We start from the raw sequence: 27,208 nt of genomic DNA, 5'->3' as shown, positions 1-27,208 counted from the left end.
CGGTACTCGCTCCACGGGGGCCATTGTTCCTAATCGTTAAGGCTCCCTTCAGTCTAAGACGCTATCGCAGGTACGGAGATCGTGAGTTACCATTGTAGATTGCAGATAGGAATCAGTACTCACTCTACGAGGGCCTATGTTCCTAATTCCTCTCTCATACTCTCTTCTTCCTCAGAAGATATCGCATACCTATATCTTATGGATTATTATTACAGATTTAGAGATAGGAACTGGTACTCGCTCCATGAGGGCCTACGTTCCTAACTCTCTCCTAGCCTCTCTTCTATTCCAGAAGCCATCCCATACACAGTTATTATGAGTTCTATTTCAGACCGCTTACAAGAACCAGTACTCGCCTGCGGCTCCTGTTCCTGAAGACTCTCTGTTGCATATAGAAGACTCTACAGAGATCTACAATTGTGAGTGTTTCATCTATCACTGGTTATGCCCAGCATACCCTGTCTACTCACTACCTATAGTCTCTCCTTACAGCTCAGCAACTCAGAGATCGTTGTTCCAGTATCAGAGGGACTTCAGCCCTGCCAGGCATATCAACTCACAAACTGCCATCTCTGGTGGTTCTACTTCCAGTCTAATAAAGAACTATGTGTGTTTGTCTCAATATTCCAGCCTAGCCAGTGGTCCCTCTCAGGATATCTACTTGAGGGCGCTGTCAACTGCCATCGGCCCAGGGATTCACTATTTCTTCTAAGTGTTATTCCTACACTAATAAGAGCAGTATCATCACCTACCACTCTATGGGAGCCAACCCACATCAGACCATTACTCCACTCTCTGCGGAAGCTGATCCATATCAGATAGCTATCTCCCCGTGGGAATCGTACAGGTTGCTGGTTCATCTTTGTACAGGTACAAAGCATTACAGTTGCTACTCCTTTCCTCAGGAGAGCAGAGCACTAAAAGATTGCTACTCCTTAGCAAGATCCATAACAGAGTGCTACTTCGCCCCCTGGCGGGGTGATCGCTTATAAATTGTTAACTCCTCCATCAACGGGAGTATCCAGCATCCAGATTCATATCAGATTTCTAATTCCTCCCCTCTGGGGGAGCAGATCTATAACAGATTGCTAACTCCTCCCCTCTGGGGAGCTGGTCTCTAACAGTTCGAAGGTTTTTGCTCAGCTCCATTTAAATTTAAGGGCCTTATTTCCAAAATTTATAAGCTGTTAAATGTCAGAACTAATAATACCCCAAACTATATTAAGGCATGGACTGGAGATCTTCCCAGAGCAATATCCACAGAAGATTGGATGACTATCTATGACCAAATTGGCAGGGCCTCGATATCCTCCATATTGGTTGAAAATGGATATAAGCTTTTATACAGATGGTACATTACACCCGAAAGGCTAATGAAAATATCTCCCGGGTTTGATGGACAATGCTGGAGGGGCTGTAAAACTTTGGGAACATTTATACATATGTGGTGGAACAGGGAATGCATTATACCGCTCTGGAGAAAAATTGAAGACATGATCTCTAAAGTTCTAGCGGCTAAAGTGCTTTTATCAATGGAGGTGGCATTGCTGAATGGTCTGGGAGAGGACAGAGAGCACCAGCTACACCCCTTTTGTTTTCAAGCTTGTATAGCAGCCAGGCTTGAGATAGTAAAATTCTGGAAGCAGTGCCACAGCCCAACAATTGCGGTTGTACTGAGGAGACTTGATCACGTTTGAACGATGAACAAATTGACATTGGAAAAGCACCAGACCATGAAGCGTTTTAATCTCACCTGGGATTCCTATCTTCAGTGGCGCAAACTATGTGGCTCTAATTGGCAAGTCATGGTTATTATTGGGATATGGACACTTTGCTATAGACACACACGACCTGGGACAAATAATACATCATCAAATGGCTGCTAGGGGAATTGAGTAGCATGCAGTGTTGAATAAAGGATACAAGTATAGCTCTGGTTAAATCTCGTTCTTTCACCACAATGTTTATAACGCGGCATGGTCGTATTGTACAAGGGGGGGGGGGGGGGCGGGTGAGTAGGGAGGCATAGGGGAAAAATGTCATTGGGAGGGTTTAATGAGAAACTGGTGATAATATTGTATATATGCATGTTATTATGTATACTTGTTATATTGAGATCACCAATAAAACTGTTAAAAAAAAAATGAATCAGTCAGGAATCTGAGTGCAAGTCAGTGAATTCTGACATTATACATCCGTTGTGTCTAATACTATAAAATATGGCATAAGCAGGGAGGGAAGAGGATATCTACTTGTAAATCATCTGTCCTGTCAGAGCTACTAACAGCTGGATTTTGGATGAGCCAAAACTAACAGGGCAGAGCACAGGGGTCATGGGAGATGGGGAGAAGCAGGAGCATCACAGAGCCAGGAAACACATTTATACTTACCATGACATAGTAATGCCTGAAAAGTTTCAGCTTCGCCAGACTTATAGCTGCTGCAAAGAGAAAAGAAATGGGCTCATTAAGAAATGAGATCCAGACCCAAGCATGAAGCAAGGAACAGACTGTCACCAGCAAGGCAGATTGTCTCAATTCCCTGATTCATACCCCTCCAATTTATTTATTTAAAAATATTTCTATTCCGCATTTATACATGAACATGTTCAAAGCAAATTACAAAAGTTTAGATACATAATCAGACACATAAAAACAAATTACATGATAGAGCACAAGATTTGTGAAGATTCCTTAAAATGCGATAAAGGTATGACACCGTTCCTATCGCCTTATTTAAATCCTTGAAACTGTGAGGGTCCAGCCAATTTTTCAATAGCTTCCCTTTCCAGGTCCTCCAAGCCATACACAATGGAATTAAGGTAGAAGTACTGCTGAGGGAATTCTGCGCAAAAAAACTGAAAATTCTGCAAAATTCTGCCTACTTTATACAGACAATTTTTAAGTAATTAATTTAAAATGTAATACAGAAAAAAATATTACTTAAAGATGCAGAGTTTTAAATATTTTGAGCAGAATTTCCCTAGAAGTACATTGTAAGAATGTTCCTTCCACCTGGCCAGTCTCCTTTCACTTTGCCTTCTCAGGCCCCCCCAACTCCTCCCACCATCCACTGTTTCTCCCCTTGCCCGCTAAGCTCAATCCCTCCCACTATCTCCACTCCGATTCTGTCCCATCTCTCAGTACTACCCTTCACATAGCCTCCCTCTCTCTCTCTCACACACAGAGGCTCCCTCTCTCTTATGCATAATGAAACAGGAGAGTTAGGGCATCCCAACAGAGAGGTTCCAATAAAAGCAAATGTAGTCCATGTGCCTATATGTAAAAAAATCACCAAAGCTAATCATTTCCGAATTATCCCTAACAACTGAAAAGCAGGTTTGTTAATACAAACAAAAAGCACACTTTGAAATGTCTGTATGCCAATGCCAGAAGTCTAAGAAGTAAGATGAGAGAGTTAGAGTGTATAGCAGCAAATGATGAGTGACATAATTGGCATCACAGAGACTTGGTGGAAGGAAGATAACCAATGGGACAGTACTATATCAGGGTACAAATTATATTGCAATGAAAGGGAGGATCAACTTGGTGGGGGTGTGGCACTTTATGTCTGGGAGAGTATAAAGATCCAGAATAAAGAACAGGATAAACATCATACAAGAGACTAAATGCTCAGTAGAATCTTTATGGGTAGAAATCCCATGTGTGTTAGGTAAGAGTATAGTGATAGGAGTATACTACCATCCACCTGGACAAAATGGTCAGACAGATGATGAAATGCTAAGAGAAATCAGGGAAGCCAACCAATTTGGCAGTGCAATAATAATGGGAGATTTCAATTACCCCAATATTGACTGGGTAAATGTAACATCAAGACTTGCTAGAGACAACATTCCTGGATGTAATAAATCATTGCTTCATGGAGCAATTGGTTCAGGAACCAACAAGAGAGGGAGCTATTTTAGATTTAATTTTTAGTGGAACGCAGGATTTGGTGAGAGAGGTAACGGTGGTGGGGCCACTTGGCAACAGTGATCATAACATGATCAAATTTAAAATAATAACTGGAAGGGGGGAAATAAGTAAATTTGCAGCTCTAACACTAAACTTTCAAAAGGGAAACTTTGATAAAATGAGGAAAATAGTTAGAAAAAAACTGAAAGATGCAGCTGCAAAGGTTAAAAGTGTTCAACAGGCATGGACATAGTTTAAAAATACAATCCTAGAGGTGCAGTCCATATGTATTCCACACATTAAGAAAGGTGGAAGGAAGGCAAATTGATTACTGTCATGGTTAAAAGGTGAGGTGAAAGAGGCTATTTTAGCCAAAAAAACATCCTTCAAAAATTGGAAGAAGGATCTATCTGAAGAAAATAGAATAAAACATAAGCATTCTCAAGTTAAGTGTAAAACATTGATAAGACAGGCGAAGAGAGAATTTGAAATTAAGTTGGCCATAGAGGCAATAACTCATAATAAAAACTTTTTAAAATATATCGAAGCAAGAAACCTGTGAGGGAATCTGTTGGACCACTAGATGACCGAGGGGTTAAAGGGGCTCTTAGGGCAGATAAAGCCATTTAGGAAGACTGAATTCTTTGCTTCCGTGTTGAGGATGTTGGGGAGATACCAGTTCCGGAGATGTTTTCAGGGGTGATGAATACTTTACTAACCCAGAGGAACTCGGCTCAATTTAAAGCCAAAATATATTATATAAATATTTTATTTCAACATGATATCAAAATACATTTTAACCACAAGTGCTACGTGCAATACCTCATATCCACATTAAAAATATACACTTCATACTGCCATCCATACCACACATACCATCACACCATACCATGTAAAAAAGAACATATGCATCTACAATATGAATACCCAGTACAGTACATTAAACATTCAAATATCATCAGTTATTATAGCGCGATACTAAGTATCTGCACATGTTATTACCCATATTCTATTACCAAACATAATATTGTATTGTTCAAGACTCTCAAGCTTCAAACCTGATACATAGTATCTTCCATTATTCAGAATATACTACTCAGTCTGCTAATGTTATATAATGTCCCCTGTGTTCTAATACCCTACGGGATACCCGTTTCGCCCCTTCCTGGGGGCTTCTTCAGGAGTATACTGCTGAGTTGTTCACATCAATATTGTGTCTGCATATTCATGGGATATATAGTTCAACTTCCATGCGATGAAATTGCTTTCGTAAATTCCATGAAGATCATTAAGTGGATATCACGTTGCTCGGAGCAGTCATTCCTCCCACCCGGTTATTTACTAACCGCTGTGCATATATTTCGCTTACGAGCACACATTTGCAGGCAAAAAGATGTTAATGGGTTTCTCAAAAGGAACTCCTCACATTAGTCCAATTCCTTAACAGTACTCGCGGACCGTCTACAAGCATAATTATTCCTTCTCCCAAAGAGTACCTCTTCAATAAATTTGCTGCGACAGACGCCGGCACCAAACTCCCGTCCTTACACCAAACTCCCGTTGTAAGGACGGGAGTTTGGTGCCGGCATCTGTCGCAGCAAATTTATTGAAGAGGTACTCTTTGGGAGAAGGAATAATTATGCTTGTAGACGGTCCGCGAGTACTGTTAAGGTCCGCGAGTACAGTCCGCGAGTACGGTCCGCGAGTACTGTTAAGGAATTGGACTAATGTGAGGAGTTCCTTTTGAGAAACCCATTAACATCTTTTTGCCTGCAAATGTGTGCTCGTAAGCGAAATATATGCACAGCGGTTAGTAAATAACCGGGTGGGAGGAATGACTGCTCCGTGCAACGTGATATCCACTTAATGATCTTCATGGAATTTACGAAAGCAATTTCATCGCATGGAAGTTGAACTATATATCCCATGAATATGCAGACACAATATTGATGTGAACAACTCAGCAGTATACTCCTGAAGAAGCCCCCAGGAAGGGGCGAAACGGGTATCCCGTAGGGTATTAGAACACAGGGGACATTATATAACATTAGCAGACTGAGTAGTATATTCTGAATAATGGAAGATACTATGTATCAGGTTTGAAGCTTGAGAGTCTTGAACAATACAATATTATGTTTGGTAATAGAATATGGGTAATAACATGTGCAGATACTTAGTATCGCGCTATAATAACTGATGATATTTGAATGTTTAATGTACTGTACTGGGTATTCATATTGTAGATGCATATGTTCTTTTTTACATGGTATGGTGTGATGGTATGTGTGGTATGGATGGCAGTATGAAGTGTATATTTTTAATGTGGATATGATGTATTGCACGTAGCACTTGTGGTTAAAATGTATTTTGATATCATGTTGAAATAAAATATTTATATAATATATTTTGGCTTTAAATTGAGCCGAGTTCCTCTGGGTTAGTAAAGTATTGATTTCATTAACAGAGGAAGCACTTAAATACATGACCCTTTCAGGGGTGATGAGTCAGACGAACTGAACAAAATCACTGTGAACCTGGAAGATGTAGTAGGCCAGATTGACAAACTAAAGAGTAGCAAATCACCTGGACCGGATGGTATGCATCCTAGGGTACTGAAGACACTCAAAAATGAAATTTCTGATCTATTAGTTAAAATTTGTAACCTATCATTGAAATCATCCATTGTACCTGAAGACTGGAAGGTGGCCAATGTTACCCCAATATTTAAAAAAAGGCTCCAGGGGCGATCCGGGTAACTATAGACCAGTGAGCCCGACTTCAGTGCCGGGAAAAATAGTGGCAACTATTGTCAAGATCAAAATCGTAGAGTATATAGAAAGACATGGTTTAATGGAACACAGTCAACATGGATTTACCCAAGGGAAGACTTGCTTAACAAATCTGCTTCATTTTTTTGAAGGGGTTAATAAACATGTGGTTAAAGGTGAACCGGTAGATGTCGTGTATTTGGATTTTCAGAAGGAGTTTGACAAAGTCCCTCATGAGAGGCTTCAAAGAAAACTAAAAAGTCATGGGATAGGAGGCGATGTCCTTTCGTGGATTACAAACTGGTTAAAAGACAGGAAACAAATAGTAGGATTAAATGGTCAATTTTCTCAGTGGAAAAGGGTAAACAGTGGAGTGCCTCAGGGATCTGTACTTGGACCGGTGCTTTTCAATATATATATATATATAAATGATCTGGAAAGGAATACGACAAGTGAGGTTATCAAACTTGCAGATGATACAAAATTATTCAGAGTAGTTAAATCACAAGCAGATTGTGATACATTACAGGAGGACCTTGCAAGACTGGAAGATTGGGCATCCAAATGGCAGATGAAATTTAATGTGGACAAGTGAAAGGTGTTGCATATAGGGAAAAATAACCCTGAGCTACCACCCAGGAAAAAGATCTAGGCATCGTAGTGGATAATACTTTAAAATTGTCGGCTCAGTGTGCTGCAGCAGTCAAAAAAGCAAACAGAATATTAGGAATTATTAGGAAGGGAATGGTTAATAAAACAGAAAATGTCATAATGCCTTTATAATCACTCCATGGTGAGACCACACCTTGAATTCTGTGTACAATTCTGGTTGCCGTATCTCAAAAAAAGATATAGTTGCAATGGAGAAGGTACAGAGAAGGGCAACCAAAATGATAAAGGGGATGGAACAGCTCCCCTATGAGAAAAGGCTGAAGAGGCTAGGGCTGTTCAGTTTGGAGAGATGGCTGAGGGGAGGATATGATAGAGGTCTTTAAGATCATGAGAGGTCTTGAATGAGTAGATGTGAATTGGTTATTTACACTTTCAAATAATAGGACTAGGGGCATTCCATGAAGTTAGAACATTTAAGACTAATCGGAGAAAATTCTTTTTCACTCAACACACAATAAAGCTCTGGAATTTGTTGCCAGAAGATGTGGTTAGTGCAGTTAGTGTAGCTGGGTTCAAAAAAGGTTTGGATAACTTAATGGAGGAGAAGTTTACTTAGGGAAAGGAAAATTGGTTCTTACCTGCTAATTTTCATTCCCGTAGTATCATGGATCAGTCCAGACCCTGGGTTATGTCACCAATCCAGCAGAGGGAGGCAGAGAAAACATTCTAATGACTCTGACGTATACCCTGGAGCACCACCTGCAGTCAATCAATATTTCTCTGTCTCCCAGCAGAGGTGGACGTTCCTAACCCCTGCAGTCTGTGGTAGTTTGTTATTTTTTAGTCAGGTAGTTTAGGAGTTAATTTTTTGCAGACTTTCTTTTTCTTTTGAAGAGAGCCTGTTCTTTTCATTTAAGTTATTTAAAAAAAAAAAAAAAAGTTATTTTTCTTCACAGCCGTTTCACTGCCTCCCGGGAGGCTGCCAAGTCCTGGGAGGACTATCCCTCCTGGTTTTTGAGGCTGCCGGAGTTGGGGAGGTTTTGAACCCAGCAACCACTTCTGGCAGGGGTGATACCGGGGGGCCCGGCTCACTCACCCTATTTGGAGCAGCTCCTGGAGGCCGCAGCGTTTCGGTCAGGTAAAAAATAAAAATAATTCTTCACAGCTGAATCATTGTTTACTTACCTTTTCCTTGCACATTGGCTCCCTTTCTCTCTCACATATCCCCTACGCAGACTCCCTCTCACACACACCCCTACACATAGGCTCCCTCTCTCGCACACACAACCCCTTCACACAGGCTTCTTCTCTCACAAACAAGCACCCTCACTCTCTCACACACACCAGCTCCCGATCTCTCATATGTACACACATTCCTTCATAATCTCCTCACAAAGACTCCCTCTCTCTGGCACACACCCTCACTCATGCTCTCACGCACATGCCCACCTCTACACACAGCCTTGCAGTCTCTCACACAGACCAACTTTCATCGGGTCTGATCCGCTTGCAGCATGCTGGGTCCTGCACCATCTTCGCTGTGAACAAGATGGGCTCCGCTCGCGGCTCGCTGCAGCCTTTTTCACAGCGATGCGGTACGCCAGGGCCTGCTCTTTCTTTGCTGTGAGTGGCATGGGTTAAGATTGCAGCATGCTGGGGTATACGCCATCTTCACCGCAGCGGGATGGGGGTCCAATCGCTACACTAGAGCCTGCTCCAAATTCTGCGCAGACACTGGGCATTCTGCACAGGAGGGGAATTCTACTAATTCTGCGCTCCGCAGTAACGCATAATTCTCACAGGAGTAGGTAGAAGTTATTAACAATTTGTGTAATTTATCTGTCAAGCTAATAATCCTTTCCACACCAAGCAGCATTGGGTATGTGCAGGCTCAGTCAGGAAGATATGTTTCCTCCTCCCTGTAAAATTACATCCAGATAGCTGCCCAGTAACACAGGCAGCAGCACAGTTTGCTCTCCTGTGCATGGCACATGCTTATTAGCACCTCTTTCAGACAGGAAGCCATAGGTGTTAATGAAGGAGACTCATTCCCCTGAAACCCCTCCTGACAGCAGATGATTAGTGAGGCACAATTAAGTTGAAGTCTTGCCTAGCATCTTAGCTTTCCACCTCTTGGCCTGTCCACTGCAGAATGCCCTCAACAGTTGAGTTGCTGGCAGGGAAACTGGGGGAATGCAAAAGAACTTGGGAAGGAGCCAGGAGGAGGCTGAATACAGATGAGGCACCTGTTGGATTTAGAGAATGGATATGTGGGGGGAAGAAGTAGGCAAGATGTTACATGTGTGCATGTATATAAATACAGCAATATCAGATAAATTAATACTTGCTAAGGAAGAAATAAAAAGGCAAAATGGATGAGAAAAATATACATCTGAAGACACAAAATCTGGAATGTAACACCAAACCTTACTACTGTGCACTTAGAACAGAATTATGGCTTCATAAATACTGATGTGCAGGGGATGGCAACATGCAATACCATGCAGAGGGCCTGGGTTAGGTCTAATGCTCCATGGGCTGGCCAAGGATGCTGTGAGATCATGCAATGCAAAAAACTGATGGCCAAATTTTGGATCCACAATTGAATAGCCCCTGGCTGAGGGCTTTCACTGTAATAAACCAGGCTAGATAAGTTGGAGGAGGAACATAACATAGGGGAATAATCTCTCCCCCCCCCCCCCCCCCCACTTCAGGCAAATTGCAAATTAAGACTCATGGCACTGTAGCTCAATTAGACTGGTTCCAATTCAACTGGAAGCCAAAAGAAAACAACTACATTTTAAAATACTTTTGCTCAGTTTTTGAGCCAATATTCATGTTATGCTATTAAAAATTATGGCTAGTTGCTTGGGCAGGGATTGGTCCTCCATTGCTTCGGCCAGAGCCGAATTAATGCATGATGCTGGAAAAAATGGTGGATTATGGCTTCAGCGCTCAAGCCTTTGTGTTCTGCATCTCATTGTCAAATGGAGATTAGCTCAAAGCATATTATCTGCTCTTGACTTGTATCTCAATTGCTACAGCTGCTTTGAATAACTAATTAAGCCCAGCCACCTCCCTATGCATTAGACTAAGATGTTTGGTACCATTTTGGTACCAGGAAAATGATAAACAGGGTAATTTCCAAAGCTATATCCATGGGCAAAACAGTTCTTTACTTGTAAAAATGGGCTTTTATGAAAATTGCCCACCTGAAATGTTGGTAAAAGTATGCACATAGGACCTGTATGCATGCATGTACTTTTACCTGCAGCTTGATGAGGTGTTTTTGTGGGTGGGATTAGGAATTGCACATAGTTTTACAAGCATGCAATTGTTCCTGAAAAACCGTGTATGCATTAGTAGGTGTAAATACATGCAGGTGGTTTTGGTGGAATCATTTTCAAAGGGAAAGTACACATGCATTTTCCCTTTGAAAATTGGTGTAAAGTGTGTGTATATAAAGTATCCAAAGACTTTACACCAATGCAAGCAGTTACAAAATTATTCCCTAAATTTGCAGAATACTCTGCTCTTAAATATACTTGTTAGCACCTTGGTTATCACAGCTATTCCCTGTGGGGGCATCAAACAGCACCCAGTGGTCTCATGGTTACAGTGTGGCATCAGAAGCAGGACATTAAATGGTTGACAACAAAAGTCAGGTCTGTAAAAATAAGACCTGTGGCTGGCTGGCATGAAGCTGCTCTGCGATCTAGAATTTACTGATTAAAAGTAAAACTAACCCCCCCCCCCCGCGCCCCTCCCCCCCCACCTTTACACATTCAGTTATTGCCAGCATAACCCAATTATATTCTCTGATTCACCTCTGCACTTGACACTTTTTCTCGCATTATTTTAAAGGAGAAATACCACAGATGTTTTCATTACTTCTGTAATAATGACTGGATTTTTCAAGCAATATGTAAATTACAAATCAGTCCTTTTTGTATTTTTACCATGGTACTGCGATAGTGGGATCTTTGGTTTCTGATGTTACTATATGAATACAACTCTTTATAGACATGCATTCCTATAGAGAAATCACTACCTCACAACTATGCTGAAAACATGCAAAAAAAAACCCCCAACATGATCTCTGTCTCTTACAGTAAGTAATTCTAGTGTTCACAATAACAGCCAACAAAAATGTGTAGCAAGTCCCCTTTAAAGCACCTGGCAAACAAGGTCACAAAACTTCTGATTGTATACTGTCAAATATCCTCTTCCCCACCCCATCCAGAACCAGGCTAGGCCTCAAATCTATTCTGCATTTCAGGTTCCCACTACCAAAAGGACAGGACCAAGCCAGCTAAGACAACTTAGCAGGATATAGAAGGTTGAGCTCCTGAATGTACTTGTCAGAGGTACTCTGTGTCTGAAAATTCTGTTTACATTTATTTATACTTTTTTTATACCGATCTTCATGAAAAATATCATATCAGATCGGTTTACAATGAACAGTGTGACAAGAAACCTTAACAAAAAACAAGTTGCAGGAAAGTTACAATAAAACAGGGGTACTGGGGTAGGGAGAAGAAGACGCTAGCAGCGGAAAGAGTAACTCAGTAACAATATCGGTGCTGTAATAGTGACTTTGCTGAAGATTGTCTAGTTACCAGTCTAATATCCACGACCTATTCTATAACCTAGCTGGTGTTGGTTTAGTTACAGGAAGGCTTGACATCCACAGACCACCACTAATCTGCCTTTCCTACCTGCATCAAAGTATATTATACAGCTCAGAAATGATTTTCTTTTTCTAAAAGTCTCACACATCAAACAATATTTTTCCTCCCTTTATGGAATTTGTTACAGGTTTTCATCCACCACCGTTTCTTCTAATTCAGTTAAGCAATAAACACTTATGAAGTAATCTTTTATCTGTGAAATAAGAATTCGTGGGATCCTAATCATTATAAAGTGGGTTTTAAGATACAATAATGTCTTAGGGTATGAGAAAAATCTGAAAAGTTCTCTCATCATGTCTTTTCACACATTAGTGAGGAGCACTTGAGAAACATCAGTTGAAAGGTTGAGCAGTTGGAGGATCAAGCTTTCAACATTCAGGCTGTGAGGGATAGGGTTTGAAGGTTCAGATGGCATAACATGCCTTGGTTCTGAGTTATGAGAGTGGGTGCTGTGCCCAGGCGAATGGGTTCTTTGATCAAGAGGTCGAGAAGCATAGGAAACCATACTTGTCAAGGCCAATACGGGGCTATGAGTATCATTGACCCTTTGTCCTGTTGTAGCTTCACGAGAGTTTTGGCTTTGTCCTGTTGTAGCTTCACAAGAGTTTTGGCTATCAGCGGTATCGGGGGATACGCTTATAGGAGGCCTGTGTTCCAGGGGTGAGCGAAGGCATCCATGGCTAATGTGCTTTGTTGCCTGTGCAGGGAGCAGAATCTGTCCACTTTGTGATTCAATTCGGATGCAAAGAGGTCTATTGTTGGTTGACCCCAGCGTTGGAAGATTCTGGTCGTTACCACAGGATCCAGAGACCACTCATGGGGATGGAACTGTCGACTGAGGCGATCTGCTACTATGTTTTGTATGCCTGCCAGATAAGTGGCCCGCAGATGCATGGTGTGTGCAAGGGCCCAGGCCCAGATCTGCGTGGCTTCTTGGCAGAGGAGATAAGAGCCTGTGCCGCCCTGCTTGTTCAAGTTCTACATTGCAACTGTGTTGTCTGTTTGTATGAGAACAGTCTTATTTGAAAGGCAGTCTTTTTTTTAATGCATTTTACAATAATCACAAGATAAAAATCTTGAACAGAAATATAGAGAACAAGGTACATTACTTTACAAGAAATATCACCATCCAATTCTTTATTCCTCTCTCTAAATAAAGTCCTCATAGTGGGGGGAGGATTTACCTCAACCTAAAGAAATAATCTATACAAACAAAGAAATCTCTTAATAGAACAGCAGCAACTTTATTCCATCTATGGGGAACTTGGTGTGTCTAAGCTGGACTCTACTGGTGCCACAGGGGTTTTCCCCACCAAAAACTGTGTTAATTGCGGGGGATCAAAAAATACATAAGTATTATTAACATACTTTACCATGCACTTACATGGTAATTTTAGGAAAAAGGCACCCCCCCAATTTTCAAGACCTGTGGTCTCAATAGGAGAAATGCTTTCCTCCTTTTTTGGGTCTCACGTGAGACATCCGGAAACACTTTAACTTTGCATCCTAAAAACAAATCATTTCTATGCCTAAGACACAGTCTCAATAGCCATTCCTTATCCAGCTCAAGTGCCTAAGTCACTATCAGCGTCGCAGGAACCGCTAGTTCAGTGTCCGAGGTCTCCAAAACATCTGAAATATTCAAAGACTGTTCACGAACTGGTATTAAAGATGCTGTTCCATCATTCTGGTCATCTGTTCTTCTAAACTTTGGAAAGTAGAACATTTTTTAGATAAGTGGTATTGCATTTTCTGTAACTTGAAGGTTTTCCACAAGATATCTTTTAAATACCTGCCCTGGAGGACTTAACGGTACTTGTGGAAAATTTATGAATTTCAAATTTCTGTTTTTAACCATATTTTCCAAATTTTCCACTTTTAAAGACAGATTTCTATCTCTAGTCATTACTGACTGAAATTGATGTACTCCATTCATTTGCAATCTAACAGAAGATACTTGTTGTTCCAACATATTTGTATTAGTCAAGACCTTGATTTTATCATCCAGCTCTTTGAATTTAGCATTAACAGGAAGCAATTGTTGTAATATAGAAAGCCTCATTTCCACTATTGCTTCCCATATAGTCTCAAGTGAGAAAACTACAGGTCTTACCACAGCAGGTATTCTTACTGCACCAGCAGACTCTCCCAGCAGTACCTCTCCTCTTAGGTCTAATGGAGTCCCCCTCATCTCCAGGACACCTCTTATAACGGCAGGATTGTCCGGTGGAGTTCCCTCAGCGGGACTAAGCGGTGACAGTGAGCCAGGGAAAGAGGGGAGCTCCAATTCCCCTCCCCCACTCTCCAGCGGCTGAAGCCCCGACCTCGCGTCGCTGCACACAACATGGGCGTCCATCGGGCCAGATACTGGCATCGTCGAGGTGACCACAGGATAAGATTCAGTCCTCGGCTTACATTTCCTCCCCATCCTAGGTAAATCGTAGCAAGAAAAAGTTGAAAACCATACACGCCCGAAAGAGCCGATGCCGAGCAAACCTAACGAGTGGCCATCTTGGATCCACCCCCATGAAAGGCAGTCCTTGAACGCATATAGAGCATAATGTATAGCTCGAAGCTCTAGGAAGTTGATCTGAAACGTTGCTTCGAGCTGTGTCCAAGTACCTTGAGTTTGAAGATTGTTCACATGAGCTCCCCAACCCAAGTTGGATGCGTCTGTGGTTAAAGTTACTTGTGGAACTGGTTGCTGGAAAGGTAGACCTGTTAGCAAGTTGGCTTTGTTTGTCCACCAGAGAAGCGATAACCGTAACTGGTGGGTTACATGAATCTGGGATGAAAGAGGTTGAGTGGCTTGGAGCCACTGAGATTTCAAAGTCCATTGAGTTATTCTCATGGCCAGTCTGGCCATAGGAGTGACACGGACTGTGGAAGCCATGTGGCCCAGCAACAATAGGAACTGATGGGCCAAGGCTGTTTCTTTTGTGCGCAGAGACGAAGCTAGCTTGGAGAGTGTGACTGCGCGGTCGTTGGGCAGGAAGGCCTTTGCGACTGTGGTGTCCAAATCTGCTCCGATGAAAGTAAGGAGGTGAGATGGAGTCAGTTGGGATTTTTGGTAGTTGATGAGAAATCCCAACGAGTGTAGCAGATTGATAGTGAGCTTGAGAGCTTAAAGAGCCCCTTGCTTGGAATGGCTTTTGATCAGCCAGTCATGTATGCTGTTCTTCCGTAGATGGGCTGCAGCCACTGCTAGTCACTTTGTAAATACATGGGGTGCCGAGGCAAGTCCAAAAGTTAGAGCCTGGTACTGAAAATGTTAATGTCCCACAATGAAACCCAGGTATTTGTGGTGATGTGGGAATATTGGGATTAGAGCGAAAGCGTCCTGAAGATCCAGAGAACAGAGCCAATCTCTTCGTTGTAGAAGGGTAAGCATGGTGCCTAGGGACACTATTCTGAATTTTTCTTTTTGTAGATATTTTTTGAAATTGTAGAGGTCCAGGATGGGCTGGAGGCCGCCTGATTTCTTTGGAATGGGAAAACAGCGGGAGTAGAACCCTCTCTGCCTTGCTGTGCCTGGGGAATGGCTTCCATATCCCTGGCGCTCAGAAGAGTGGACAGTTCTGACTCTAGAAGGGTTGTGTGATCTTTTTGCATCCACAGGGGATTGGGTGGTGAATCCGGGGTTACCCTGAGGAAGTTTAGATGGTATCTCTGGGTTATGATGGATATAACTCATTGGTCTGTGGTAATGCTGAGCCAGTTGGTTATGAAGTGGTGAAGTCGACCTCCTACTGGCAAGTCTGGTTTTTGATTTGTGGAATGGCTGCTGTTCTCTGGATAGATTTCAAAATCCAGAGGTTTGGCCGGTTTGAGGGGGTGGCTGAGGCCTGGATGGTTTGGGCTGTCGTGGATATTCTCTCTGAGGTGGTTTGGTTGGTCTCACACGAGATGTAGGTGGATAGTACCTGAATGAGCGGTAAAATGGTCTCCTGGGGTCCCTTCTTGTGGTTCTTCTGGCAGAGGAGGGAGCCTCTGTAGTGACCGTGGACAGCTGACGCAGGGTCTCGTGGTGGTCTTTCAGTTGAGCCACTGCATCCTGTATCTTATTGAATAGATTTTCTCCGGTACAAGGCAGGTCAACAAGTTTGTCTTGGACCTCAGTTCGTAAATCTGATGCTTTAAACCAAGCCCACCTTCTGGCGCTGATTCCCATTGCTGATAAGCAAGAAGCAGTCTCAAAGGAATTGTAAGCAGCCCTTACTTCATGTTTTCCCGCCTCAAGACCTTTTTGTAGTATGGTATTGAGGTGGTCTTGATGTTGGGGAAGAGTTATCAGCTATTCCCTGAACTTGCTTCCAGAGATTCCTCTGATATTGTGTCATGCAGAGTTGATATGCAGCTATGCGTGACACTAGCATAGACCGCTGAAATATTTTTTGACCCAAGATGTCCAGGAATTTTTGGTCTTTTCCAGGGGGAGATGAGAAGTGAGGGCGCAGTCTTCCTGGCCTTTTTCTTTGCGGATTCAACTACCACTGATTGATGGGGTAGTTGAAGCTTTTGGAATCCTGGAGTATGTTGGACAAAATAGGTTGCATCTGTCTTCCTATTCACTGGTGAGACAGTGCAGGGATGCTCCTAGAGACTATGTTGGAGGTCCAAGAGTACCTCATGGACGGGAATCACCATAATTTCTTTGGGGGCATGCACAAATTGGAGGACTTCCAATGTTTTATGACGTGTGTCTTCCTCTGTGACCAGATCAAAGGGGATTGTCTCTGACATATCCTTTATAAAATTTGCAAAGAAGAGGTCTTCTGGAGGAGACAGTCTCCTTTCTTCTGGAGGAGATGGTTCCGATAGTATGTCCTCCATAGAACTGTCGGTGTCAACATCCTCCCATGGGTCATACGGGGTCTCTGGCTGAGATCCCAAGGGAGGGAAAAGGGCTGGTATCGTAGGATGTGTTGTCATCGACTGATCCCTCGATGGTTTCGATGGAGGAAGTGGCGGCACCATGAAGGTTTCGGCGGCATCGATGGTATCAAGGAGATTCGTGGGCATCTCAGTCCCAAGAGCCCTGACGGACCAGAAACATAGAAACATAGAAGTGACGGCAGAAGAAGACCAACGGCCCATCCAGTCTGCCCAGCAAGCTACGCAGTTTATCCATTTTTTTTCTCCCCCTTTTTCTCCCTCCCACCCGTCTCTATTGGCTTCCAGCACCCTCCGGCCCCAATTCCCTTCCACCCTCCACCAATGCAGAGAGCAGCGCCATCCTAGTGAACATCCAGCTCAATCAGGGGTAGCAACCGCCGCAACCAGCAGGCCACACCCCTGCCCCTTACCCACCCCTGTTTTGTTTGCTTGTTTGTTTTTTTTTAATTTTTTTAAATTTTTTTTGAGATGGCAGCCGTCCATCCTTCGGCTCCGTGAAGGTGGAACACCAATCGCTGGCCACTGGCATCCTGCTCCGTGAATGCCTCTGTGGCTACTGCTGCTCCGTGCTGTGTTTTGCTGCCTGAAGGTGGAACACCAACTACTGGCCACTGGCATCCCGCTCCGTGAATGCCTCAGTGGCTACTGCCACTCCGTGCCGTGTTTGCTGCCTCCTCTCTATTTATGCCCACTAGACTTGATGGATCCACAGTGTTTATCCCACGCCCCTTTGAAGTCCTTCACAGTTTTAGACTTCACCAGGAATCTGTTCCGGCTTCGGTAGACACTGTGCTGGAAGAGGACTGGAGCCCATGCCTTCATCATCTGAGGACCCTAGAATGGGTATCAGGGGTTTCGGAGATTCTAAAGGTTGTTGTGGCATCGATGACCAAGACTGGGTCGAAAGGGCATCGATGAGTGTGTCGAGGCAGTGGAGCAGCAGAGTAAATATTGATGGCTCAAGTGTCTGTGCTGGCATGGGGGCCGGCATCAATGGCTGTACATTCCGGAGGGCATCCAGGACCACCTGTCGGACCAGTATGTCCAACTCCTCCCTGGAGGCTGGTATCAGTAACACAGCTGCAGGGGGAGGCAGGCTAGGTGTAACTGGCACATCCACAGGTGTCTGTGGGGGCTCAGTACCCAGCACAGATATCGGTGGGGATGGCTTTTTATCTCGGGTGGAGAGGAGGTTGGAGGCTCCGCTACCTCTTCGAGGCCGATGCGGTATCGGTGCCGGCAGCAGGAGTGGGATCGCACGGGTGCTGGTGGCGATGTTTCCCTCAGTGCTCAGTCCAGTTTTTCTCCGGCACCAAGGAAGACTATGCCAATGCCTTAGATGGTGTCTGTGATGGATGGTCACCGCTGCCCTGGTGCTCCCGGTGAGGTTTGTCGATGGATTTCTTGAATGTTCCTGTCGGTGACGACTGAGTGGAGGTCGATGGAGTTATCTTGATTTTAAAAGGGACTCCATCTTGTCCAGAAAGGCCCGCCTGCTCTTTGGAGTCATTTGGGCACAACCTGGGCAGACGAACATCGTGTGATGAGCAGAGGCACAGCACACAGACATCATGCGGGTCGGTTATAGACAAGGTACGGGGGATACTCCGGACATTTTCAAAACTCCGTTGCCATGATGAAGAAAAAAATGGGGCCGCAAAAACGGTCGATGGCCTGGGAACACCGATAGCAAGGGGAGTAGGAACCAACCGGAGACGGTGAAATTTTACTCACCAAGCAATGAAAAACAATATCGCAATGGGAGACCCCTATGAGGGAACTTTTTAATGAAGTAATCAAGTTTTTTCGTGAGGAAATATTGTTAGAGAATCTCACAGAGCTCCTAACTGCGAGGCAAACTGCAGTGTGGAAAAAAAAAAGAGACTGAAGGGAGACCCCTGTGGCTACAGGGATTATGGCATGCTGGGCATGCTCAGTGTGCCAGTCAAAGTTCTAGAAAGTTTGACAGAAAAGTTTTCCATGATAGGTCTCCGTCCAGTGACGTCACCCACATGTGAGGACTACCATCCTGCTTGTCCTGGGAGAAAGTGGGAGAATATTCAAGATATTCCTTCCTTGATCCAACTAAGAGAAAAAGAAAAATGAACTTTGAGAGCTCCAGATATTGCATGAAGAATTATCTGTACCTGATGAAAGGGGGTTCATCAATTCTGTAACCCATCACCATTACTGATCTTCATGGAAAGACTTTGGGTAGTTACACTTCTCAAAATGTGTATATAGGGATGAGCAGATAGAAAATTTTTGATTTGGTTTTAGTGGAGAGGGGAGGGAATTGTTTCATTTAATGTTTATTTTAGTTCAGTTTGTTCGGTGAACTGAAAAACATTACATTTTTTAAAAACCCAACAGAAAAAAAGTAAACACCTTTTTCCCCCATAGCTCCTTTGGCTTCTTATTTAACCCACTGGAGGAGGTTTCCAAAGTAGAAGGGCCAAGAGCAGGTCGCAGTCACTCCTGCCCCACTAGCTGCAATTTAAAAATGGTAATGGATGAAAATGAAGAAATAAGGTAATCCGTGGAAACTTTGGGTGTTAACATTTCTACATGGGAATAACTTGCACAAAGTGACAGTTACAATCCTAAACATTTTGCTGGGCAGACTGGATGGACCATTTGGGTTTTTATTTACCATAATTTACTATGTTACTACAGTGCTGGCCTCAGGGCTGGAGCCAAATTGTTTTAGGGTCAAAAAGCAAAACAAAACACAAAAAAACACCTTACTCAATTTGTTCCACTGGGATCAAACTAAAAATGGACTCTGTCACAGTTTACCCATTTGATTAAAACAAATGCACATCTCTAGGTAGATCTTGGTCCTCTATGGGACTACAGTTTGCTCTCCTTGTCTATATAATCATTATACCTGTTTGTTAGTCTTCCCAGTTCACAGAACTATAACCAGTAATATTACATTTTTCATCAATATAAGACTATGCTGAAGACATACTTCCTTACTTCTCAAGCATCATCTTTTCCTACTGTCTCTGCTGTCCCTTATCTTCATTTCCAAGTCCTAGAAAGACCAAAAGAAAGTAAATCCCCTCAACCTTTGCACTATGGACAAGGATGGAGCAGCCTAGTGGTAAGAACAGTGGGCTGCCAACCAGGGAAGCCAGGAATCCCCATGATCTTAGGCAACTCACTTCACCTTCCACTGCCTCAGGTACAGACTAAGCCTTCTGGGGACAGGTAAAATACCAATAATACCTGAATGTAATCTACTTTGAAGTAGGTGGAATATAAATTTTAAAAAATAATAAAATAAGGATCAATCACAAGCCAATCTCCTCATTTGATACATGAGTAAAGGTCAACTGTAAACCAACCGTCTCAATCTAATCTGTGGTAAGGAACAGCCATGATGTACAAGCTAAGAATGCACTTAAAAGAATAAGAAATGCTGTCAGACCAGCATGAAATAAATTCAGTGTGATATTCTAAGAGAAAGAGTACTAAAAATAAAATGTAAAAGACATTGACAAACTCTGCACTCAATTGAGGGTGTCATGGTCTAGTCAGCAGCTGGGAAGCCAAATGAAATGTAAAAGTAATTCTGCTGTACTAGCATTATATAGAAGGTCAAAGCCTCAGTCCTATAGGTTTTCAAAATCAGCACAACTCAAGCATGAAAAGTTTTCCAAAGACCATAAAAAGATGTCTTGATTCCATAAGAATCTTTATTTTATATTCACAAGCAGACAAAATGTTGGGTTAATCTTGTTTTCTCTATGTCTTATTAGATTTTGTGGGGTGTGTAATGTTTTTATTTGTAATTTGCAAGGGACAATAAAAAATGATATTTGTAAATCTCACTACACTAACCATTGGTACTCGAGGCATGTTACAGTGCAATCATAAACCATCAAGTTTTCCAGGCTGCATCCAGATGTACGGCTGATGATGTTCTTGCAGCTGCTGAGACACACAAATTATGGATTTCATATTTGAATAATTTGCCTGCATATATATTTGGAAGAGAGACAATGGAATGGTCAAAGTTAACTGGAGGACAGCAGCTCTATGGTGAAATTACTTCTTTCCTAATAATTTTCTTTCCTTGAATGCAGTCAGATCAGTCCAGACCAGTGGGTTATGAACACCAACCAGCAGGAGACAGAAATCAACAGGCTTGCTGATATTACTCGTTATATACTGCCTTGAGTCCCCAGCAATTTGTCTCATGATGAGTTTCAGGCTCTCAAAGAACTTCAGTTTGACAATAATGGAGAAATGACTTACCTGATAATTTTGTTTTCCTTAGTGTAGACAGATGGACTCAGGACCAATGGGTATTGTGCTCTCCTGATAGCAGATGGGAGATGGAGTCAGATTTCAAAGCTGACGACAGCCTACATATAGCCGTGCAGCATGCTTAGCTCTTCAGTATTCTCCTCGAAAAGCCAGTGTGGATATATGTTGCTTGATACTTGATTACACTTGAGTATACTTGATTAACTTTGAACAGGTTCAACTGATTATATATATAAAAACATTTTGGCACTGGAGACCGCCGGTGCGCTGAAACAATAAACGCCGACACCTAGGTAACTGCGGGAGTCTTAATACAGAGGTAGGCTGAGGCTTACCCGTACAGTCTCGAGATTGATATCAGAGGTTCTCTATTTCTGGAGCAGCCATGGGCAGGATGCTGAGTCCATCTGTCTACACTAAGGAAAATAAAATTATCAGGTAAGTAATTTCTCCATTTCCTAGCGTGTAGCCAGATGGACTCAGGACCAATGGGATGTACAAAAGCTACTCCCCTACCGGGTGGGAGGTTGCCCGTAGCCCACTTAGTGCTGCCTTTGCGAAGGCTGTATCCTCCCTGAAACTTTAAGGAGTTAAGGGACAGCCCTTTGTTTAAGCCATCCTGTAAGAATTCCAGTATCATGGGGATCTTGGTTGTCAGAGGAGGCACTCCAGTTCGTCACACCAGGCCTCAAAAGCTCTCCAGATCCTCATGTATGCCAGGGACGTTGAGAATTTTCACGCGGGGAGCAAGGTGGTGATTACGCCTGCCGAGTATCCACGCTTCTTCAGGTGAGCCCTCTTAAGGGCCAGATTGTAAGACAAAATCGAGTTGGGTCCTCGTGGAGGATTGGCCCTTGTTGGAGGAGGTCCTTGTGCAAGTGGAGGTGTAGGAGGCTCTGCACCAGAAGCCTCCGCAGGTCCACATACCACGAGCATCTGGGCCAGTTCGGGGCCACCAGGACTAGCCCTCTGTGTCGTTCGATCTTGTGGATGACCTTGCCCAGCAGAGACCACTGAGGGAAGGTGTACAGTAGGCCCTCCTCTGGCTAGGGTGACGTCTGCTTTGAAATCTGACTCCATCTCCATCTGTTAGCAGGGGAGCACATAACCCACTGGTCCTGAATCCATCTGGCTACATGCTAGAAAATTAAAGTTTCTAAACAGTAGAATAAGAAAACACTCACCTGCAGTGAAAAACATTCACTATGCCTTCTAACTCCGCTTACTTGCCTGGAAAGACATCGTCTGTAATGCAGAGAATGAATTAAGACACTAATACCACTAGCAGCATAGGGGGAAGGTCCTGGACTGGTCTGAATGCATTCAAGGAAAGGAAATTATCAGGTAAGAAGTAATTTCACCTTCCTCTTCATCCAGTCAGACCAGACCAGATAAGTGGGATGTACCCAAGCTATGCCCTTATAGGGCGTGATGGGGCCCAAGCCCCTCACAACATTGCAAAGGTGAAAGAGACCTCCTCTCTAGCCCAGATATCCAGATGGTAATACCTAGTGAAAGCATGCAAAGAAGGCCAAGCTGCTCCTTTACAGATCTCCAAGGAGACCAATCTCAACTCTGCCCACAAAGTAGGCTGCGCCCTCATGAAGTAAGCCCATACCCGCTTTAGCAATGAAACACCAGAGTCCACACAAACCGCTGTAAATCACCTCCTTTGTGCTACCAGAGCCCTAGAGACTGTTTCTCCCTGTCAAATTCCACTATACAGGACAAATAAATGATTTGACTTTGCAAACATGATAGTGACCCTGAAACATCATAAACAATATCTCCGAACATCCAAGGATCAAAAAAGGAGTAGTCCATGGCTTCCATCTATTTACTAAATGAAGCTTCGGAGATCGACTGATAGAGATGAAATTCTGAAATAACCTTCAGAAGGAAGGAACAGAAAGGGTTCCCCAATAGAAAGCGCCAGTAATTGCAATATCGTCTGAGCTGAGCAAATATTGACCAGTAAAAAAAATCTGAAATTCAGATCCCAGAGCGGGACCGGAAATTGAAGCAGAGGCCTTATATACTTACTTCCTCAAGCAGCAAGACATAATTGGATGAAAAGATAATGATCTACCTTGGATACACCTCCTATAGGAAAAGCAAGAGCTGTCACCTGCAGCCTCAATATGTTCAGAACCAAGCCCTTAGAGAGGACTTCCCATCAAGAATCCAAAATCATTAGTACCATCACAGTCCTAGAAGTGCACTGATGCCCAGTGCACCAATCCTTAAATACTTTCCATAAGCCAGGAAGGTGGAAAATTTCCTAGCCTTCAGATGAGTGGCCACCACAGCTTGAGAATAACCATTCTTCACCAAAATGTGCCCTCTCAAGGCCCACACCATAAGATAAAAACAATCCAGATCCTTGTGAAGCACAGGACCCTGGGACAGCACCTCCTTGTGAGAGAAAGCCTTAGAGCAGTGATGGCGACCTCCAGTCCTTGAGTGCCACAACGAATATGTATGAGAAAGATTTGCATGCACTGCCTCCATTGTATGCAAATATATATATCATGTATATTCATTGTAGATATCCTGAAGAACTGGCCTGTTTATGGCACTCAAGGACTGGAGTTCACCATCACTGCCTTAGAGGGCTGCAGAGAGGCAGACTGAGGTCCACATACCATGGTCGACATGCTTAATCCAGAACAACTAGCACCACTAAGCCTGGAAGACAAATGCCCTCAAAGTACCCTGTGTATCATGGACCAAGGGGGGGAAAATGTACAGAAGTATCCCTCTTCCAGCTGAAAAACTTGCATGTTTTTGCATTCTTGCTGTCCATATCAGATCCAGGTTTGATAGACCCCAGTCTGGCGACAATTAGAATGAAAGCTCTTTGGTAGAAAAACCATGCCTCTGGGTCTGACTGACTGAGTGCAATCTGTGGATGATCCGTGTAGGCCACTGAACCTGGGGACTCACCTGAGTTGTACCCAGGCAGGAGTTCCATGTCATTTCACAGATCGATTGGCATCAATAGAGGTCATACAAAGAAGAGAACAAGGACCATACTGTTCCTGTTGTGGGGGAGAGCTCATCCTCCCCACACTCAAAGGAACTAGTCTCCATGGGCAGAAGTCCTGGATGACATAGCCTCCCTTCCTGCTTGAGTGATGGCAGTACAGTCTCCCTGGGACAGAGTGTAAGCAGGAGCCTGGGCAAGCAGCTTGCTGCCAGAGCTTCAGTGCCATGCCCAGTAACGGTTGCCTGTGCACATCTGTAACCTGCACACTGTTTATCTGACGCATCAATGTAAGGACTGCATTAGGGACCAGGATTGCCACTGAGCACCATGGTCACCCTTGACGCCGTCAGGTGCAGGGATGCCCTCAATGTCACTGAGGTGCGTGACCGTCCTTGATACCGTAAGGGCCTTCTGTGCCATAGGTATTGGTGGACGTGGAGTCTCAATGCCCTGGAGCATTCGATGCCTTGGGCCTCGATGTGGTGGAGTAGCGGCACCAACCTCTTCCATTGTGGACCAGGTCTGCCATCAAACGCCATGGTTCCCTTCAATGCCGTCCTGACCAACCTCGATGCCATGGTGCTCGTGATGCCCTCAATTCCATAGAGGTGCATGCATGGCCACCCTTGCTGTCAAAGTAAGTGGCCTCAATGCTGCATCAGCCCTCAATGCAGTCGAGGTGCATGGTCTCGATGCCGAGGCAGCCCTCAATGCTGTCAAGGTGATTGGCCTTGATGTCACGGTGAGTGGCCTCTGCCATCGCGATGTGGAGCTGCCTCAATACCATTGGCACATTCAGTGCCATCAGGGTATGGGTCAGCCATGGAGGCCATCGGGCATGTTGGCCACAGATGCCTTTCATTGCCGCTCTCACCATATCGAGCACCACAAACGAGGCACTGGGATCACTGCTGAGCACCCTGTTCGTCCTTGAGGCGTCGTTCACCAGTGCTCTTGAGCCCTCGAGTGCCACTGAAGCCCTCGGGCGACAGGGATTTCAGCCTTGGATGGATTGAGTGCTAGGGTTGCCATCTACTCAAGACACTTTGATATGCAGAAGTGTCCAGGTGCAGTGGTCTGGTGCCCTTGGGGCTCCTTGGCAGTGTCCCGAAGGGGCTCTGAGGAGCACCATGCTGTCCCATCATGGGTTACATCTATTGTGCACCATGGATGCCGATGCTCTCAGGGACCCTGAGTCCTTGGGGGACATCGGAAGCCCTGCTTGGATTCATGCACTAGCGAGGCTATCATCAGCCAAGGCAGCTGGCAAGAGACACCATCGTGTTCGCAGCATCGACGCACTCGGACAAATAGGTAAGCCAAGGAGAACAGTCGATGGCACTGGCAGTCATCGGTTCCTTTGGGCATCGATGAGCCGTGTTAAAGCCGCAGAGCCTCTGCCTGCAGACACTCCTGGCATCCTTGGTACCGCTGGTCCATTGTAGCCTTTGGGCACTGGGGATTCTAACTGTGCCACCAGATGGTCGATATCCAAGGGTGCCAGTAGTGCCAGGGAGGGCACTATATATAGTCGAACTGATCCTGATTCGGTCAAGTGCCATCGAAGCCCTGGGTGCCGGGACATTTGGTGCCCTTGATATGACACTTCGTTGGTAAGCACGATAGCACTTTGGGCCCTACGGGCACGGTCACCACTGTGGGCACCAGTGGATGTGGTCGGATGCCGCAGGACATAAGCGCAGGGCTCCATGAGTACTGTCTGTCGCCATGGACTTCTGCTGCTGTCATTCCATGAGGGAAACGAAGGTGAGCCATTCCTGATGCAGTTTCATGGGCTGTGTCCAGCCTCTTAGAGCATTCTCGGGTACTTGGGGTTGACGCCATAGAACGCCACCCATCACCAATCCATGCCTAGTGCACCAGTGGTATTGGAGACATTGTCGTCACTGTGACAGTGGAGCGTAATGTGCACAGTTGGATATGGCAAAGTATGTACTCCAAAGCACCTCGGGTGATGGCAGGTGGTGTTCTCCCTGTCTGTGCAGAGTAAATGTGTGTGTGTGTATTTTCCTCGTGGACAGCACAACAGTTTGTGCGACAGCCACAGGACTGACCTAGGACTGCATTCCTGATTGAACCCTAAGAAGAGTAGACACCTGGTGGGTAGTGTCGGGAGTTCTCTCTTCCCACAGAAGAGGAATATATCTTTCAACCCCTCCCATGTCACAGATCCCTTTTGTGGCAAAGCCCTTGAGGCTCCATCCCTGGCATGTTTATCTCTGAACCTGAGCCCCGATTCTTTGCATCGGTGTATCTCCTGGGAGGCCAGGGCTGGGGAACAGCGGCGGCGGTCATTGAACAATTTTTTCTGGGGCTCCTCCATTGATTACTGTGGCGGGCTACCCCTTCTGAGGGTAGCTGCCAGTAGTGGAGTGGTCGCTTCTGAACCTCAGCGATCAGTGATTGTAACAACTCTCAATTGGAGAGTTAAGATTTTTGGGATTGGGAGACCCCGATTCCCATTACTCCTCTCCCTTCAGGAAGGAGAGATTTGACTGGGTTCTAGCGCACCTTTATGGGTTCCTCTCTCAATGCCCAATTGTCCACCCCTACAAGGGGTGTCCCTCATTCTCCGTTCCCGGGGAAGGGATTTGTCTGCTTCTGGCTGCTCTCTGTTCCTCACGAGCTCCGAGAGTCAGTCGAGCAGTAGCGCGCTCCTTCGGTCGTTCTAAGGCATAGCAGATCTACTTCACAAAGGTGCCTTTCCAGAATAGTTCCTAGATGAACCTTAAGGGTTTCTCCCGTCCAGGAGTCACTTTGATACCTGCTGTGCTCAATGGACCGCTATGGCCAGTCATTCTCGCCTGTGGGATCAGTGATGAGGGTTTCAGTACATCAAATTGGTGACTATGCCTTTCAACTTAACACCATATCCATAGCTGAGGGAGTTGGGGGGACGAAGAACCCCGCAACAGAAGTGCTGCTCTTGGTTTCAATGGTTTGCAGGCTATACTTCCCACCTTTTTCTCTTTGTAGAGATAACCCTGTCTGCGGACAGGTGAGTCCTGGATCATGCAACAATTGTTCCATTACTAGACC

The 27,208-nt window shown here is 44.4% G+C and overlaps 1 protein-coding gene across 2 annotated transcripts in view; it reads right to left on the bottom strand.

Annotated features, from left to right (window-relative positions):
* Window positions 1-27,208, bottom strand: part of GPR107 (G protein-coupled receptor 107) — a 271,212-nt gene that overhangs the window by 46,396 nt on the left and 197,608 nt on the right. The window contains exon 15 of one of the 2 annotated variants that reach the window (XM_029614537.1): window positions 2,391-2,437. In XM_029614537.1, the coding sequence (XP_029470397.1) occupies window positions 2,391-2,437 (47 nt within the window). Of the gene's footprint in view, window positions 1-2,390; window positions 2,441-27,208 lie in introns of both variants that reach the window. The other variant, XM_029614536.1, reaches the window with a different exon arrangement.

Source organism: Rhinatrema bivittatum, chromosome 8 (genome assembly GCF_901001135.1).
Source record: "Rhinatrema bivittatum chromosome 8, aRhiBiv1.1, whole genome shotgun sequence".
NCBI classification, from domain to species: domain Eukaryota; kingdom Metazoa; phylum Chordata; class Amphibia; order Gymnophiona; family Rhinatrematidae; genus Rhinatrema; species Rhinatrema bivittatum.
Note: the sequence above shows the minus strand (reverse complement) of the source record. Positions and strands in the feature narration are given on the sequence as shown.